The following is a 17,101-nucleotide window of genomic DNA, read 5'->3' as shown; positions in this document are numbered from 1 at the left end:
GATCCCGAAAGTATCTACCCTTGTGCCTTCCAGTATCTCCCTTGAAAATTCCTTGTAAGGATTTGGGAACATATGATTATGTAAAGAAAGGAGGCCCAACCCAGAACAGATAAGGACAGGCTGAGAGCCAGTTCTGTGGTGGGTACAAAAGCCCTAGACATTTTAAGCATGGATCGGAATCCTTTGCTGGAGAAGGAGGGGGAATGCTAAGGAGTTCCAGGGCTGGCCTTCAATTCCAAGGCCAGGCTGGGCCACAGCCCTACTGAGACTGGGATCCACGGGACCAAGGTAGAGGGAAGGCCCTGTGAGCCAGCAGCACCTGCCTCTCACCAGGCAAAGGGCACCTTGCGATGTTCCTGCATGACATAGTGGTCATCATTCTGGGGTAGAGCTCGCATCAGTCCAAAGTCCCCGATCTTGACCAGGTCCCGGGTAGCCAACAGCAGATTTCTAGCAGCAAGGTCACGGTGAATAAAGCGCTTAGATTCCAGGTAACCCATGCCCTCAGCCACCTGCACAGCATAGCGGCTCAGAGTCCCCAGGAGGAAGTGACCTTGGTGTTTACGTAGCCGGTCCAACAATGATCCCAGGGGTGCCAGTTCTGTCACCTGAGGTCATATAGAAGACAGGAGAACAGATCTGGATGATCTCTGCCATGTCGAGACACCTATACAGGGCCTCCAGCCCCTTCCTGAAAGCCTGCTATGGCATATTCACTGCTCCTTCCTGCCCTGTCTGCTGGTGCCACCAGAAAACCCACAGCTTCTAAGCTTCCTCCAATTACCATGGGAAGTTGAGACCCAGAAAGAAGCAGCCCAAAGGGGCTCAGGCTAGAAAATTCCCAAGATCAATGCAAAGCCTTTCCTATGGGCACAACTCCTTGCCAATAAGCACTAGAAAATCCAAAGATGACAGTACTGGGCAGGACCCTAGTAAGCCCTTTGCCACAGCTGGTGGGGGATCACAGCAGGCAGGAAGAGGAGCACATAAGGGGCCAGAACCTCTATGTTGCTCTCTGCCCCTCACTGTCTCCTACCCACTGCACTCACCATCTTCATGGGTGGTGTGAGCACCACACCATACAAGCGAATAAGGTTTCGATGGTCAAGTGAATGCATGGCATTGACCTCGCGGATGAAGTCATCCATGGCCTCTGGCTGGCTCAGCACATCAGGCTTCAGGCACTTCACAGCCACACTCACCTGCCCAAAGCACGATTAGTAGGAAGTAAGGCCTTGTACGCTCCCCAACACTAAACTAACCTGCTCCTCCTCCCAACTCAGTGTAAAGATCTTTGTCTTGAATCTGTTCACCTGAGTGGTTGAGCATGTCACCACAGCCCAGGCTTACATACTATGCTCCTTGCATGGAGAGGGCAGCTGGCTAACCTTTGAAGGCCATTATCTGGGCCTCCTCTTCCTGGGATGTTTTCTGGGTTAGCACTGATGGTAAGAGATGAGAAGTATGATGACAGAACACTAACATACTGTGAGAAGATGAAACCACAATGTATAAGGAAGATGGTTTACTCTAATGCCATAGACTAATCCATGGCACACAAGATGCAACTGTGGCCCTCCCCTGGAGGAAGGGAATGCTGAGTGTTAAGGGCCTGAGAGAGTCTGTGGGGTGCTGGCAATGTTTATGCACTGTCTTGGGCAGTGTTTACCAGGCCTATGCTGATGTTTCCTAGCCTATGCACAAGGGGTTTTTTTGGTTTTGGTTTTTTGGTATTTTTGAGACAGGGTCTCCCTGTAGCCCCAGCTGGCCTGTCTATGCATAGATTTAAAAGTTACTTAATTTGGGGCTGGAGAGATAGCTCAGTGGTTAAGAACACTGACTGTACTTGCAGAAGACTGGGGTTCGAATCCCAGCACCCACATGGCAGCTAACAATTGTCTGTAACTCCAGGTCCAGGGAATCCGACAGCCTCTTATGTCTTCCGTGAGCATTGCATGACACAGGTGCACTTATCTACATGCAAGCAATACATGCATACACATAAAATAATAAAAAATTTTTTTAAAGTTACTTAATTTGTCTCTCCTCTCCCCCCACCCCCCATGTGTGCTGTGTGTGCCCACTAGAGAATTTTTTAAAATATAATGAAAAGGGAAAAAAATAGGACTTAAAAAGGTAAATCCAAAATTTGTATCTTAGGGCTAGAGATACAGCTCAGTGGTAGAGCAGTTTCCTAGCATGATCAAGGCAGGTTTAATCAATCCCCAGTGCCATGAAGGAAAAAAGGGAGGGAGGGAGGGAGGGAGGGAAGCACATAAAAGACCTTGTCATACTCCTTTTCCTATAAGCAGCCTGAAGTGACCTGTACAAATGGTTCATTCACTACTCTCTTGACCCAGAAAACCGTACAAAATCATTCAAATTAAGAGGTCCCAATTTTCTCGTTCACTTTAGAACACCCATGGAACTGCCCAGGCCGTCAAGCGTACGCGTATCTGAAAAGCCATCAAGTAACTGAAAGATGTCACTTTAAAGATGCAATGTGGGCTGTTCCAGCAGTTTAACTTGAGTTGGTAGGTGTGCCCAGGCCAAACAGTGGGGCTGGACATGAGGTCAGTGGCCCAAAAAGAGTGCTGAATTTTTGCTACACATGCTTAAAAATGCAGAGTAATGCTAAACTTAGCAGTTTAGATGTAGACTCTCTGGTCATTGAGCACATCCAGGTGAACAAATCACCCAAGATACACCATGAGCTCCCCCTACCACATCGAAATGATCCTCACAGAAAAGGAACAAATTGTTCCTAAGCCTGAAGAGGAGGTTGCACGAAAGAAAAAGATACCCCAAAAGAAAGTGAAGAAATAAAAACTTACGGCACAGGAATAAATTGAGTATAAAATAAATGCAGATTAAAAAAAAAAAACCACAGAAAAACTTTGTTATTGCAGTTCAAAGCCAGCCTGGTCTACATATAGCGAGACTGTGATAGTTTCTGTCAACCTGACACAAACTAGAATCACCTGGGAAGAGGGAATCTCAATTATCGAGGAATCACCTCCATTGAATTGCCTGTGGCTGTGGCTGTGAGGCATTTTCTTAATTGATGACTAATGTAGGGGACTCAGCCTACTATGGGCTGTACCATACCTAGGCAGATGGGCCTGGGTTGTGTAACAAGGGTACCTGAGCAAGCCAAGGAAGCAAAGCCAGTAAGCAGCATTACTCTAAGGCCTCTGTTCCAGGTTCCTGTCTCAATTCCTGCCCTGACTTCTTTCAACCATGAACTATAACTTGTAAGATGAAATAAACTCCTTCCTCTCCAAGTTGTTTTTTGGTCAGTCTCTTGTCTCTTATTATAGCAACAGGAAAGCAAACCAGAACAGAAACTCCGTCTCAAAACAAAACCAAATTGTGTATCTTAACTAACCCTAACAAAACACCTGGCTTGGGGGCGGGGCGTGTCAGAAATGATAACTGCTTCAGCTCAGTAGCTGAACTGCCAACAATTTTTTATTTTTCAGTTTGCAAACTTTCATAGTAAGCAAATAATTTAGACTTCAAAAAAAGAAACGAATTAAACCTGAACATGGACCCCAGAGCAAGCAACTCTGAAACCTGTCCCCGGCTGATTCATCTCTGGCAAAGGGAGAAGAGCTGGTACAACTAACTCAGGATCTGCACCCCATGACCATCCAAGAGCTCACCGTCTTCCCTGCTGGGGCATCCCACTCGCCCCTGCGCACCACACCAAAGGAGCCATCTCCCAGCTTCTCCAGGAGGCGCAGATCCTTCTCTCCGATGAGGCAGGTGAGGCTCTGCAGGGTCCCCTCCCCTGCCAATCCCCCTGGGGTGGGTGAGGGCTTCCGGAAGGTGCTCTGAGAGTGATGAGGAGGGAACTCAGCCTCCAGCCGCTTTCCACTGAACACCTGTTTGAAGGCAGTCAGGGGCCAGGTAGAACCCAGAGACCCAGAGCCATTCAGTTCCACCCCACTAATGGACCTCAAATTGCTCTTGGCTTTAACAAACATCCTGTTAAAGAATTGTACTCCTTCTAGAACACAACCTTAACTGGGAACCCACAGCTTCAGCAGCCTCAGACAAGCATGCAGCCTGTGGCTGAGGTGGTCCCAACTGGGCTGTGAAGACCAGGAGAGCCCACAACCCTCCAGGCATGCCCCCACCCCTTGTCTGCATCTCCTCCCCATACTCTCAGCCTACCCTTCCCTTCCTGAGCCCCCTATCCAGCAGACTCCTGCCTTTATCGCATAGAGAGGGTAGGAGCCTGAGGGGCCCTCCACAAACACCTCCTTGTCCATTTTTAGCCCTGGCCCCTTCTCTGGGTTAACCATTTGGCGCTGTCTGTCTCCACCCTCCCCGGGGAGTCGGCTGCCCTTCATCCTGCCCAGGGGAGAGGATAATTTTAGTCTGGTTGAACCATGAGTGTGTATGTGGTACAGATGAAGCCAGTCGTTGCTGGAGAAGGGCCTGAGAAGACAGCTGGGTTTCTGGAGGGGCGCCTAGAGTCAAAAGCTGAGAAGGAAGGAAGACTGGAGGGGTCTCAGAGGCCTGTTCTGGGCAGGGAAAGGCCAAAGGTCAAGAGATAAGATGACCATGTGTAGAGCTGGCCATGGTAGTCTGACTGGAGCATCCAAAGCTCTAGCTTCAGGCTACTGACTCTTCACACCTCTCTAAAAGTTGGTGAGCCTTATGGATGAGCTAAGTGCCATCTCCAATCTGAGGGTCTTTTTTTTTTTTTTTGCCTCTGTTCCTTTCAGTAACTAGAACCCCTAATTTTCCAACAATGTTCAGCTTGCAAAGCCCATCTCAGTCATTATATCCAAGAAGGACCTTCCTCACAGCCCTGCAAAGTGAGTTGGGTAATGGGGCCAGCACTGGTTTACTGAAGACTTGACAAACTGCATAGTTTGGAAAGGGTCACTGACCACCCAGAGACCTACTATGAGAAGGGAACAGATCCAAAATCCCACAGCGCTTTTCTTTCCTAGCTTCACCAGCCCCAACACTCATCCTTCCCTAAAACCTGGGCAATGGACCAGGACTGTGTCCCCAGAAAAGGCCACAAGATCTCAAGAGACAGCCCCTTTGCCAGACTGCAGCCAGGAAACCTCTCTTGCCCAATCCAGTCCAGCTGTTCTGCCCAGCTCACCCCCACCCCAGTCCTCAGGCCAGAAATGGGGAGGGAGGCTTTGGCTGGCTTACTTCCTCTCTCATTGTCTTCCAGACAATGGGCAAAGTTCCACTGAGTCAGAGCAGGGACTCACTACACCACAGATCCAAATTAGGACAGGGTGAGGAGGGGCTGGGGGAAGGAGGCTGTCACTGGAGCTCTTGACCAGAGAGACTGGAGAGGCTGGGGGGTGGGGGGGGGGGGGGGGGGGGGGGGCAGGAAGCAAGGCAAAGATGTCCAGACAGGACAGTCCCCATTATCCCAAGCTGGACACTGGCCTGACTCAAAGTAAGGTACACTTGTCAACAGGTTCCTGCTCTCTCCACACGGAGAGGGGCTATGAAGCCCTCACTGCACACAGGCTGTTCACATGTCCCTCTCTGGCGGAGACAGACACTTAGCCAGGCAGCTCCACAAGTACCCTGCCAGATAAGACCCTGGAGGAGGGAGGTCTGTACAAAGTGTGAGGGAACTGGTGAGATTATACTTGCTAGGGAACAGCAGAAGGCTCCTAAGCCTGCCAGCAGCACAAGCCCTAGGGTACCCCACCTCCACCCCCACCCAGATCACTTACTCACCTTGCTCATCCAGGACTTGCGTTTGCACATGGCCTTCCTCCTCTTCACAGCCTCCCACAGCCGCCTCTGGCCTGCAAGGAGAACCCAGAGCTGTCAGGCAGTTCACACACAGACATACACACACCCAAAAAAGGCTGCTGCCCACCCACAGGCTTCCTTGCTTCCCTAAAGTAGGCCCACCACTAGATACTGCCCAACACAGTAACACCAGCTAAGTCAGTCCCAGTCAACCAGAAGCTTTGTTCAACCAGGAAGTCACAGCATTCCAGTCCTAGGAGGTGACTCTCAAGCTGGATGGATCAATGACCTTCCCAACTCTCCAGAAAAAAATCAAGGTAAGGTAAGGTATAGATTTTTTCTAGCTGGGCATGGTGGCACACACCTTTAATCCCAGAACTTGGGAAGCAGAGGCAACATAGCGAGTTCCAGGTCAGCTGAACCTACAGGGAGACTTTGTCTCAAAAGGACCAAAAAAAAAAAAAGAAAAAAAGAATTTTTTTCTCCATTCTGAGGTTTATTTCCCATAAAAATTTCATAGAATGCTGACATTAGACACTATTTAAACCAAAAGCAGCATAAGTTAGTGTTATTTACCACCATATACATTTCACTGCTTTTGAGTTGGACATAGCAAGGTTTTGTTTGTCTTTTGAGACTGTCTCACGACTAGTCTTGAATTTGCTATATAGCTGAGGATGATGATGTACTCCTGATTCTCCTACCTCTACCTCCCAAGTGCTGGAATTACAGGTGTGTGCTACCACACCTGGTTTATGGCATGCTGGGGATAAAACCCAGGGCTTCCTACATACTAAGCAAGCACTCTACTGAGCTCTACCCCCAGTCCCTGAGAAGTTTCCAGTGTTCTACAGAGCAACTACAACTTCTAGACAGTAACCACTATTTTGGTTTAAAAATAACTGAAATGAAGCATGTTAGCACATCATCTGAGAGCTCTTCTTGTCTCCCTGTACATTTTTGGCACTGACCCCACTGGTGTTCAGAATGAAACAGAAGAGGTTCAATTCTACACTTACAACAGAGGGAAAAACAGAGGAAATACATCCCACAATGTCTGACCAAAGGAAAAGGCGAAGGGCATGGGTCTGCAAATCCCAGCTACTAGGGAACCTGAGGCAGGACAAACTCAGGTTCATAGCCTGCTTGGGCCACAGAACAGATTCAAGGCTATCCTAGGTAACTTATTGAGAACCCATCTCAAAACCACAAAACACAGAAAGGGCTACTAATAAAGTTCAGTGGCAGAGTGCTTGCCTACCATGTACGAGGCCCTGGGTTCAATTCCTAGTATTACTAAAAAAAGAGAGAGGGGAGGCTGAAGGTGTAGCTCCCTGGCAGAGCATGTGTACAGGCAAGACCCTAAATTCAATTCCCAGTACAGGTATGTGTGTGTGTGTATGTATATATACCAGATGGGTACATGCCATTAATCCTGAGCAGAAAGAGCTTTAAGACTCCATTCTCTTTAAATCCCAACTCACATTTTCAACAAACTGTTCCCAGTGCACCCTGTGGGCAGTTATCTACTGATGGCCCTCCCATTCCATCTCAGGGGCAGACAGTATTCAACTGCCAAGGCAAAGGGATTCCTCATACACTGGGCCACCCTGAAGAGAGATGAGGTAAATGGTCAGAAAGGGAAAGACAAGTAAGGCCAATGGCCTACCTACCAGGCCGGCCCATGCCAATCTTTTCCAGATCCTCGTTCTTGACATACTCAAAGTGGGACAGGCGGGTAACATTAAGGTCATCTCGAAGCCGAAGGAAGTACTGCTGTAGCTGCACCTCAGACAGCAGCTCTAACAGCCAGCCCGTGCCCTCTTCTGGCTGCATGCTGCTGCTCCCCAGCCTCTGTGGAAAGAGAAGAGTGGCTCAAGGACCAGGAGATGCAAGCAGGTGGCAGGGGACCAGCCCTTTAGTGCCCTGGGCTCACCAGTAGCCTACTCTACAGGTACTTAAGAACACAAAGCACTTTCTTGCCCCCTAACTCAGCTGTACCCACTTCCCCTGATTCCTGCCAACCACAATGGCAGAATAGGGCAGCTGAGACCAGCCCTGGTCTAGAGCAGTCAGGAGTTGAGAGTCTTCCTCCCAAATCTGTGATCTCTGGTTGAGTGAGCTACGATCAACCTGTGCTCAGAGGCCTTACCTGCCTTTATCTCCAGAGATTAGAAACAGATTAATAATATCAGTTATCTCTCCAGGAAAATAGAGATGTTCTTACTCCTAAATTTTTAATTAAAAATTTGCGGGGGAGAGCTCTGCAATGTCCCTTTGAGAGCCATTCATTGGCTCCTTGGATCAAATAGACATCACAGCAAGATCTAAATGAAGTTTTCAATCCTAAGAATATCCCACAGGCAACCTGTGGAGGCTACAGGGCCGTAAGTGTAAGACAAGAGGGAGGGGTGAGAACTTGAGTGGGCTTTCAGACACTTCAGTAAATGGGAAACTCACCTCCTGTCAATGGCTGTCACAAGACACTTTAGTTAAAACTTGCCCCCATTTTTTTTCCAGGACCAGACATCTGAATTTTTATGAACTCTGACCTCAAAAATATTTTTGGAAAAGCAACATATGCACATGGTAAATACTCAAAAGGCACACAGAAGTCTCATTCCCTCCCCTACTGCAAAGCCACTACCTCTCGGTCCCCAAACCAGCTACCAATGTCTTCTATTGCCCTTTTAAGATGCAGATCTTCACACATTACCTATAAAGCTCTGCTTCTCATTTTCACTTAACATTTTTTCTCTTATTTAAATGATGCCAAATAGTGCAAGCTTGAAAGGCTCATGTGTACATACACAGACCTATGCTGACAAAAGAAAACAAAACATATCTGCAGGCCACTCAGCCTGGTTTACACTCTCCTTCAAAGGACCTTCAAAACTAAGTAGCCTGACCCACCAGATATCAAACTTGTTCTTGTCTGAATAAGACATCTCAGAGGTGAGCGGCTTGGACAGACCAGACCACATCAGACCCTGACCTCACCTTGGTTCCCAAAGAAGACGACAGAAAGAAGGAAAAGGTTAGCTGTCCAGTTAGGGGCCAACACATAGTGTGGCTTCACCCCGAGCCCTCAACACAGTAAGATGCACTAAGAGGAATATACACTCACAGTTGAGGCCCAGCATGAGCCTCCTCCTGTCCACATGTGTCCATACCCCACCCCCATTCCCAGTAGTCTCTAGCGCAGATTTTCCCAGGCAGTTCAGGGCAGCACAAAGAGTAGCTCCCCTCTCAGCTCAAACCCTGGCTCTTCCTCCAAAGACACTCAGCCAGGCAGCTGGACTGGCGGGTGGCTTCCAAACTTTAAGGTGAAACCCTTTATTGGGATGTCTCTTCTAGAGGGGCATAACCCTCTAGACAGAGGATATTTTTGTCACAGTGTTTGGGGGGAGCACTAGTGACATTTAGCAGGTGGTAAGGGGGATAAGAACATGAGTTATTCTGCAATGCACAGGACAATCTCGAACACTGTCCCAAATTCCATACAACTTAGTTCACCCAGATGAAGAGTATTATAATCATCCAAACCGAGACTCAAATTCCATTTTACATTTAAACAAGAAAATGCTTTTGTAGGTTTAATGTGGACTGATTTTCCCGGAATAGAACTACTGTGTACTGGGGAGAAACTGGATTTTGCTCTATTCAGAAGACAGCAGCAGTCCACTGTCTGGGAAAACACCAGTAAGGCAATGCAGTGCACTCATCACTTCAAAATTTCTCCGGGCAGTGTTTGTGACGGGGCCTTCATGTTGCTTCTACCTGGGGTTTCCATCTCTTGCTACTTCCTCAACCTCCCAGCATAACGAAAGAATACATAAAGTGTCACAAAACATTTTTCTCTCATGTCTCCAAAATATTATAGTTGGCATCACACACTTACTATCTACAATTAATGTAGAACATTTCTATTAATTTTATTTGTGAAGGGCATCAAAAATGACATCTCACATTTCAAAGCTATAGTCATTTTATATGCCAGTTCTAAACAATTAGCTGTACTGACTCATTTATCCCAGCAAAATCATCTGTTTGCAAACAAAAAGTGTGGTGCTTAAGCAGGTGGAGCACCACTGCTTTCCTGAGCAGAGCCCAAAGGTGCACAGTGGAATTCCTCCCCAGCTCCACCAGTGAGAGCCAGGCAGCATTTCCACCACTGTGGAGCAAAATGATACCATTGGCTATGTGGCTGAGCTTCAACATGGGGCCTCCTGCTGGGTGTGGCACAAGTCTTTAATCAGAACACTCAGGAAGCAGAGGCAGACAGGTATCTGTGAGATCTGGGCCAGCCTGGTCTACATAGAAAGTGCCGGGCAAGGTGGGGTTACAAGGAGACCCTATCTCAAAAACACCAAAATCAGCATGGGGCCTTCTAGCTCCAACCAGGGCAAGCAGACTACAGGTCCTCCCCCTCTCTTCCCACCCCCACAAGTCCTAGGAGTCCAGGCTCCCAATGCCTTACCCTCTTCCAGGCATCAGAAAACAATCTAAAGTCATGCCCTGAATAGTTAGGGCTCATTGAAACTCAGATGCCTTCCCCTGAAGCTACTTAGAAAGTCCAGTCAAGTCTGTTCACCTTCCTTGAAGCACCAGCTAACACACCTCCCTGCTAAACTGAATACTCCCCTCCCTCCATGCCAACCGAAGAACAGGGTAGCTGGGGGAGGAATGATACAAAGCCTAGGAAGAACACTGGGATCCCAGTAAAGAGAAAGGGGTCCAGAAGAGTTCTAGTCCTGTCTCTGCTGCTAAGACCAAAGTGACCTCCTCTAGATCTCCTTCTAGGCCAAGTTTCTTTGTGAACTACATACAGAGTACTAGTGCAGGGTCCTCCAGCTCAGTGTTTCCAATTCTGTGTGTATCTGGCCCCCAGCAAGGCGTGGAATCTGAATCACCTGTGTCTGACACATGCAGCTCCGCAGACACAAACACAGAGACACACAGACTGTCTGTCTGTCTTTGAATGTGGCAGCTAGATGAGAAAGGCCCCTTGATCCACACCCCTAGGAAGCCCTCAGGAAGGTGCCCCTCAGCCATCCTTGCTCTCAGCTTCTCAGTAATGTGCTGGTGTTGAGGAGCTAACCAAGTCCCCAGCCAATCCAACTCCCACCACCAGCCCCCCACTCACTGTGTACAGACGTCGCCGCAGTCTTGCCAGGAGAGGAAAGGAGAGCTCAAGGCCAGGGAACCGACGGGCTGCTGGCATCTCGAAGGAACTAAGCCCCCCTGAACAAGTCACTAGAGCTATGGCCTAGAAAGGGGGCAGCAAAGGCCCAGCTTCTGAGTTTTATGCTCTGCCCAGAAGGGAAACTGGCCAGGGGGCCGGGCCAAGAAAGCCCCCCAATCCCACACAGAAGTGAGAAATAGGGCAGAAGAATGGAATGGTGGCTTTGCTCCACTGCAAGTCAGGCTGGGTTTCCACAGCTGGTTGCGGCTGAGTCCTCTGTCCTGTCTTCTCTGCAGGGCAGTGGTCACAGTTCCAGTCCTACTCCCTGGCTCCCCCAGCGCCTGCTTGCTTGCCTGTCCTCCTTATTCCCTCCCTCTCTGTCTCCCTCCCTCCCCAGCTGAGCCGCTCTGACACTGGCTGAAAAAAGACTTTTTTGAATCACTGCCAAGAGGACAGCAGGAATAGGGGAACTCTTCCTCCCAGCGACCCGCACTGGCCCCCCTGACTCCCCATACACAAGGCCCCCTGTCTAGTTCCACTGCGGCTCTCACAGTTGCAGGCAACTCCTGAGATTCCAGGGTGGGGGCTGTGAACCAAATAGTGTGTACTAAAAGGGGCTGCAACCCCCCACAAGGGCTTTGTCTAGGGCTATGAGGACTAGAATGTAGTCTGAATTGGGGGCTTGGATTCAGAGTCTTTGCTAGACCCTGCAGGCTGATCCGTCAGGGACCCTCCCCGACACAAGTCCCAGCCTTGGCTGGGCATCTCCTGGCTCAGACCCTAATGTGGCCCTGTTACCCTGGTGCCCGACGGAAATAGGAAGTGGGCAGCCTGCCAGATTGGGGCAGTTGAGCCAAGAGCAGGGGTATGGCGGGGTAAGAATCTCCACCCCTCCCCTGTGATTGCCTTGAGTACTACCCACAACAACCAGGGTGCCCCCTCCCCAGATTAGCCAGCAAAGGTCCAAAAATCCCTCCAAATAAACAAATGTGCTCCAAGGTCTCTGCTGGGATGCCCTCACCCCAAAACTGTAAGAACTCAGGCTGCAGGATGTCTCTTGTATACCACCCCACACATAAAACAGCCTCAGCTTAAGGGATCTGGAGGCACTTTCATCAAGCCCCCCACGTCCCTAGAGCTGACAAATGGTCCTTCTGCCCCTCCTCAAGGGTGCCAGCTGCTCTTACACCCCCTCACTACGGCCCCCAGATACACCTGACAGCTGCAGGAAGTCCTCTCCTGCTGCTCCCCAGCTCCCCAGCCCATGCCTAAGGAGCCCCTGTTTCTTGTACACTGCTCTCTTGTCCCTGTCCAGCTGGCCACTAGCTCAGGGAGCCCCAGCTGGTTCCTGGAGGAGGCAGCTGAGGTTGAGAGGGGAACTGGCATCCCAGGCTCTTTCCAGGATCTCTTCCAGTGTTTGAACTCCCTACCTGAAGGAACAGCCATTTCCTATTCTGATTCAGCAATCAGCCCTTCCTCACTGCCACCATTCACACAAAGCTTACAGAGAGAGCCAGGTGCAGCCTCCCTTCAGTCTCAGCAAATAGATAGTGTGAGGTCTCAGGTCAAAACTAATGTGCAAGGGAAGGTCAGGCTGATGTTACATGGGCACTGACTTTCTCCAAGGGCTAGTTGACCACACACTCAGACTAGAGGCTACAGCATACTCTTCACCAGACACCACCTGGTGCACACCTGGGAGCCTGAGGTTAGGTGTATCTTAAGCAGGATTATTCCCTCTCCTGCAAGATGAGGCTGATTAGAATGGCCAAATTTAAAACTCTAGGCATCCCAGAAAAGCATGCCCTAAATCCACCAGAACCCCATGCTTGATCTTTCTCTTGGATTTAAGTTAATAACAAGGCCTAGAAGCTTATCCAAAAACCCAGCTTTAGGAGCCTTGCAGAGCAGTAGTGCTCACTGCAGCCTTGCAGCCCAGTGAAACAGCCTGGCCTTTCTGCCTCACAGCTCTGCAGCACACTCCCCTTCTGCCAGCTACTGCCCTCTGCCGGCTAGGGAAAATGTGCTTCATCTCCAAGGGGGAAGGAAGCAGTCCCATGAATACAGTGACATTTCCCAGAGCAAAGGGACATTTGGCTTGATATGCATACTCCACAGGCCAGGAGATAAGAATGTGCTAGACACAGACTCAGTGTTCATACGTGAACAGAAATATTAGCTGTGTTCCCTAGGCTCTTACTGGGCACTGCAGAAAGCCCAAAGGGCAGCTTATTTGGGCCCCCAGGGACCCATGCACACTGATGCATACCGGCATCAATAATTCACCACCACCACCCACCCCTGCCAGGAACACACACATCACACAAACACATACTCCACTCTTCACTCAGCCTCCTAGCCCCCTCAGCAGATTCTAGGGGTGGGGGGAGGCCAAGAAGCACAGGCACCCCTCACTCCTAGAAAGCTGCTGGAGAGAGCAGGGCTGGGCCTCAGTTCATCAGCAGATGATGAGGCCTGAGTCCCAGGTACCTGCCTATCTCCTGGCTACCCATTACCTGCTGTCCCTCCTCGCCCCCAGCCAAGCGCTGGTAAGCAGATCTCTCCCCCATGAAGCCCAAAGTCCCAGCGTAGGGGCTGGGAGGGAAGCAGCGCCGCCCGCAACCCCCGCCCCTCCCGCGGCACCGGCAGCGTCACTGCCCTGCGTCCGGGGGGGCGGGCCTCGAGCATCCTTCAGGAGGGGAGGGGCTGCTATTGCGCCTCCGCCGGAAAGGCTCCAATCCCCACACCTGCATCCCAATGGCTCAAGTTTGGGCCTGCGAAAACCCCTCCCCCAACCTCCTCCGCAGCTTCTCTTCTAGGCCTAGAGCAGCCCCTCAGGCAGCTAAAGAGAAAGCAGTGCCTCAGTGATGGAGCCAAGGCTCCACCTTCGCAGACCACAACGTCCTGGCTCCCAGGTCGCCTCTGGAACTCCAGAGCTCCAGAGCCACCAATTAGGGCCACAGGGATCCAAACACTCCCATATTCCACAATATGGGCCACCTAAGAAGCCACAGAAATCTCTGTCCCCACTTGGCCTGAGCCCCTCCTGGAAATCTTGAGGCCTGAAACATCTTCCACCTGCCCAGCTTCTACTCTGCTCCAAGAATACCAAGCAAGGCATGCCTGCTACTTCTGACAGCCAGCTTCCCTAACCTACTCTTCACTCGGCCATGGAAGCCATCCCTGCCCTAAGTCTCACTGAGCAGCTGACAGCCCTAACCCCAGCCCCACTGCCTGAGTTACCCCACACCTTCTTCCCTCATCTCTCTGGTGCCTGGACTTCTCCCTCCCCTCACAACAGCATCCAGCATGTGCTTGAGAGTGCTGGGCAGACCAGTGCACTGGGACTAGACTCCGACTTCAGAGTTGGAGAGCCCATTAAACACATGCCAACAAAGGGGTGCCTCCCTGAACCCTAGGGTGAAGGTCCTGGCAAAGTTCCACTGCAGAGGCTTCTCCTCTCCCCCACCTCCCAACCCAAGGTGCCTCACACACATCCTTACCCTCTCATTCCCTTGGCATCTGAGGCATCCTCTGACTCCTTCCTACCAGGTATTTAGGCCTGAGCTCAGGGCACCCTCCCACTCCCTGGGACGGGACAGAGAAGAGCGATGCTTAGATACTCCTGTCATCACCCTCAAGGCTGAGGAAAGAAACCCTCCCTGCAGGCTTCCTCCTCACACAGCCCCTTCAACATCTTGGAGTAGCTAGGGCAGGGAGAGGGCTAGGCCAGGCAGGGAATCTGGTTCTATTCTATGCAGAAGCTCCTTCATATCTTACCACAGCAATGGCAGAAACTAGTCTTGGAAACAGCTACAAGAATCCCTAGTCAGCAGGTTGTCCAGAAAGCAAGGCTGAAAATGCCTGGCCTGTCCCTTCTTGACCTAGTCAGAAGAAGGACCCGATTCAAAACCATTCCTGTTCCTGCTTTCTCCCTGCCTCGTCTCCCCAGAAACCCCATTTCCCAATCCGCAGAATCCAAACTACCTGTGGGATTGGCATATCCAACATACATGTACACCCCTCTGTGCTTCACCATGTAAGTAAAAGGAGCCAGGAATGGTTGGAGACAGCCCATATCCCCAACTTCTCCAACAATACCACTAAGTGGCACACTGAGAAGCAGATGCCACATGCAACCCCAGCCAAGAGGATTTTTCTAAACAATCTGCTGAGTCCTTGGGACTATATGCCAACCCAATAACCAAACTGACACTCCCCTCTTCCTCCCTCTCCTCCAAACCCAGGAGGAATAACATATTGGGAAAGACAGGGGGTCTATGGCTCCTCCCCCAGCCACAAGATTGATTGTTTTGCCCCCTCCACATTAGCCCTATCAAGTCGGGTTGGCTCAACTCACCTCTATGTACACAGGGCCCAAGCTTCTGGACCACAGCCAGGATAGTTCCCCTTAAGACCTCATCCCAGAAGGGACTGTTCCAGGCAACCCCACACCTTCAGGTCAGCTTGGTCTCATATCACATTGGTCTGAGGAGGCAGCTGGCCAGAGGCCAAGGAAGGTAGTGATTCAGACACACCACGGCTGTCCACACCCTCTCCATCTCCTGGACACAGGACCTATTCATTCCCAGGAAGCCTGCTAGTTGAGGACCTGTGAACAGGCAAAACTGTGGAGTGTTTTCCCAGGGTCATTGGGCCACAAGTCAACACCAGCCTGAAGCCTTTTCATTCTCCTTTGAATTAAAAAATATATATATTTATCTGAAATCTAATCAACTTGAAATAATGTTAAGAGGATTAGAGAGTCTTAAAGCACATGTGTAGGAATGACTTAGTAGACAGAATCTGCACTAATGACTTTTACTTAACCTTGTGACAAAAAGCTGTTTATAATTCAAACTAGGCTCACTAGGCCATGTGCTCCTGACAGACAGCTGACATTGATCCCTAGGAACCCCACTTTGCCCTCCACACAAGATAGTGAATGAATGTGAAGGTGCTTGAATTAGCATATCAAAGTGCGGCTGTTTGTATTTTGACTGAATGAAGTGAGAACTGAGAAGTATGCTTGACATTGTGTGTGAGATATTTTAGGCCTAAGGTAGATCCAAGCTTGTAGTTCCTCAATTCATACTGGAGAGACTGTTTCAGTAAAAGTATGGGTGAGGACTGGCTAAAAAACAGTTCATCGAGAGAGCTGAAGGAACGAACTCTCAGAGTTCGGGTCCACTCTTGGCCTTATATGCTAAGAATTAAACTGTAACGTGACTTAGCAATGCTGCACTATGTATTACAAGAATGTAAGCATCATTTCTAACATTTAAGCTATACTGTCTTTATAATGGCTACATTCGTTTTGGGTACCATTAGTTCTTTGAGCTGTTACACTTCTAATATTGTTTTATTATTATTTTCATAACTCACTGAGTCCAATTAGTGCTGCCTATATGCTCATGGGTGTTAGGCCATCCACTGAAGCACAGGCAACCAAAAGCCACGTCCCCAAAGGAAAATGACTCTTCCTCCATCAACAGCCATCACCCTTCCTCTTAACTTGTTATTTCCAAAGACTTTAGAGCTCACCCTTCCTTCTCTGCTGACACATTCCCTGGGGGTCACCTCCTCGCTCCAGGGCTCCCACCGTGATGTCTCCATTCCAGAGCTCCTACAGCTCTCAATTCACATTTCAGAATTTACAGGGCAATCCAGCAGGAGACTGCACAAGTACCACAAGCTACATGTCCAAACAGAGCTCACCATTTCCTAAGCCCTACTAACTCCTATGCTGTATCCTAATAGCAAACAGCACAAGGTACCCCAGGCCAGAAACCATGCCCACACTACCAGCCATGACTCTCCTCCTGCCCCTACCTCTTCCACCAGGCTACCTACCACCCAATCATACATTGCTTCAACCAATTGCTCCTCCCACCAATACCACAGTGATCAGGAATCAAGAGATTGAAATCTGGGCTTCATCAGTTTCTACATGGGCCACACGGGGGCAAATCATTTAAGCTTCAATTGCCTCATCTGGAAAGTGGAGATAAAGAAAATCTCCTTCACAGAACTATGAGGAAAAATCAATGAGATCACGACTAGCATACTTGTCACAGCACCTGGCCTATGGCTCCCTAGTGTTATCATCATCTAAACACAGACCTGAGGATCTTCCCCTGCCTGTATCCTTCAGTCACTATATGGTCAAAT

The 17,101-nt window shown here is 49.7% G+C and overlaps 1 protein-coding gene across 13 annotated transcripts in view; it reads right to left on the bottom strand.

Moving 5' to 3' along the window:
• Positions 1-13,655, bottom strand: part of Tnk2 (tyrosine kinase non receptor 2) — a 58,900-nt gene extending 45,245 nt beyond the window's left edge. For 3 of the 13 annotated variants that reach the window (XM_008838536.3, XM_008838538.3, XM_017799486.2), the window contains exons 1-6: positions 10,892-11,268; positions 7,419-7,599; positions 5,728-5,798; positions 3,666-3,887; positions 1,050-1,202; positions 331-608 (exon numbers count right to left, since the gene is read on the bottom strand). In XM_008838536.3, coding sequence (XP_008836758.1) covers positions 331-608; positions 1,050-1,202; positions 3,666-3,887; positions 5,728-5,798; positions 7,419-7,599; positions 10,892-10,969 — 983 coding nt within the window. In that variant the 5' untranslated portion in view covers positions 10,970-11,268. Of the gene's footprint in view, positions 1-330; positions 609-1,049; positions 1,203-3,665; positions 3,888-5,727; positions 5,799-7,418; positions 7,600-10,891; positions 11,271-13,446 lie in introns of those variants that run through there. The other 10 variants (XM_008838544.3, XM_029566163.1, XM_008838546.3 and 7 more) reach the window with 7 other exon arrangements.
• Between the last annotated feature and the right edge of the window lie 3,446 nt (positions 13,656-17,101).

The sequence above is a fragment of the Nannospalax galili genome, unplaced genomic scaffold (assembly GCF_000622305.1).
Source record: "Nannospalax galili isolate Female #2095 unplaced genomic scaffold, S.galili_v1.0 scaffold598, whole genome shotgun sequence".
NCBI classification, from domain to species: domain Eukaryota; kingdom Metazoa; phylum Chordata; class Mammalia; order Rodentia; family Spalacidae; genus Nannospalax; species Nannospalax galili.
Note: the sequence above shows the minus strand (reverse complement) of the source record. Positions and strands in the feature narration are given on the sequence as shown.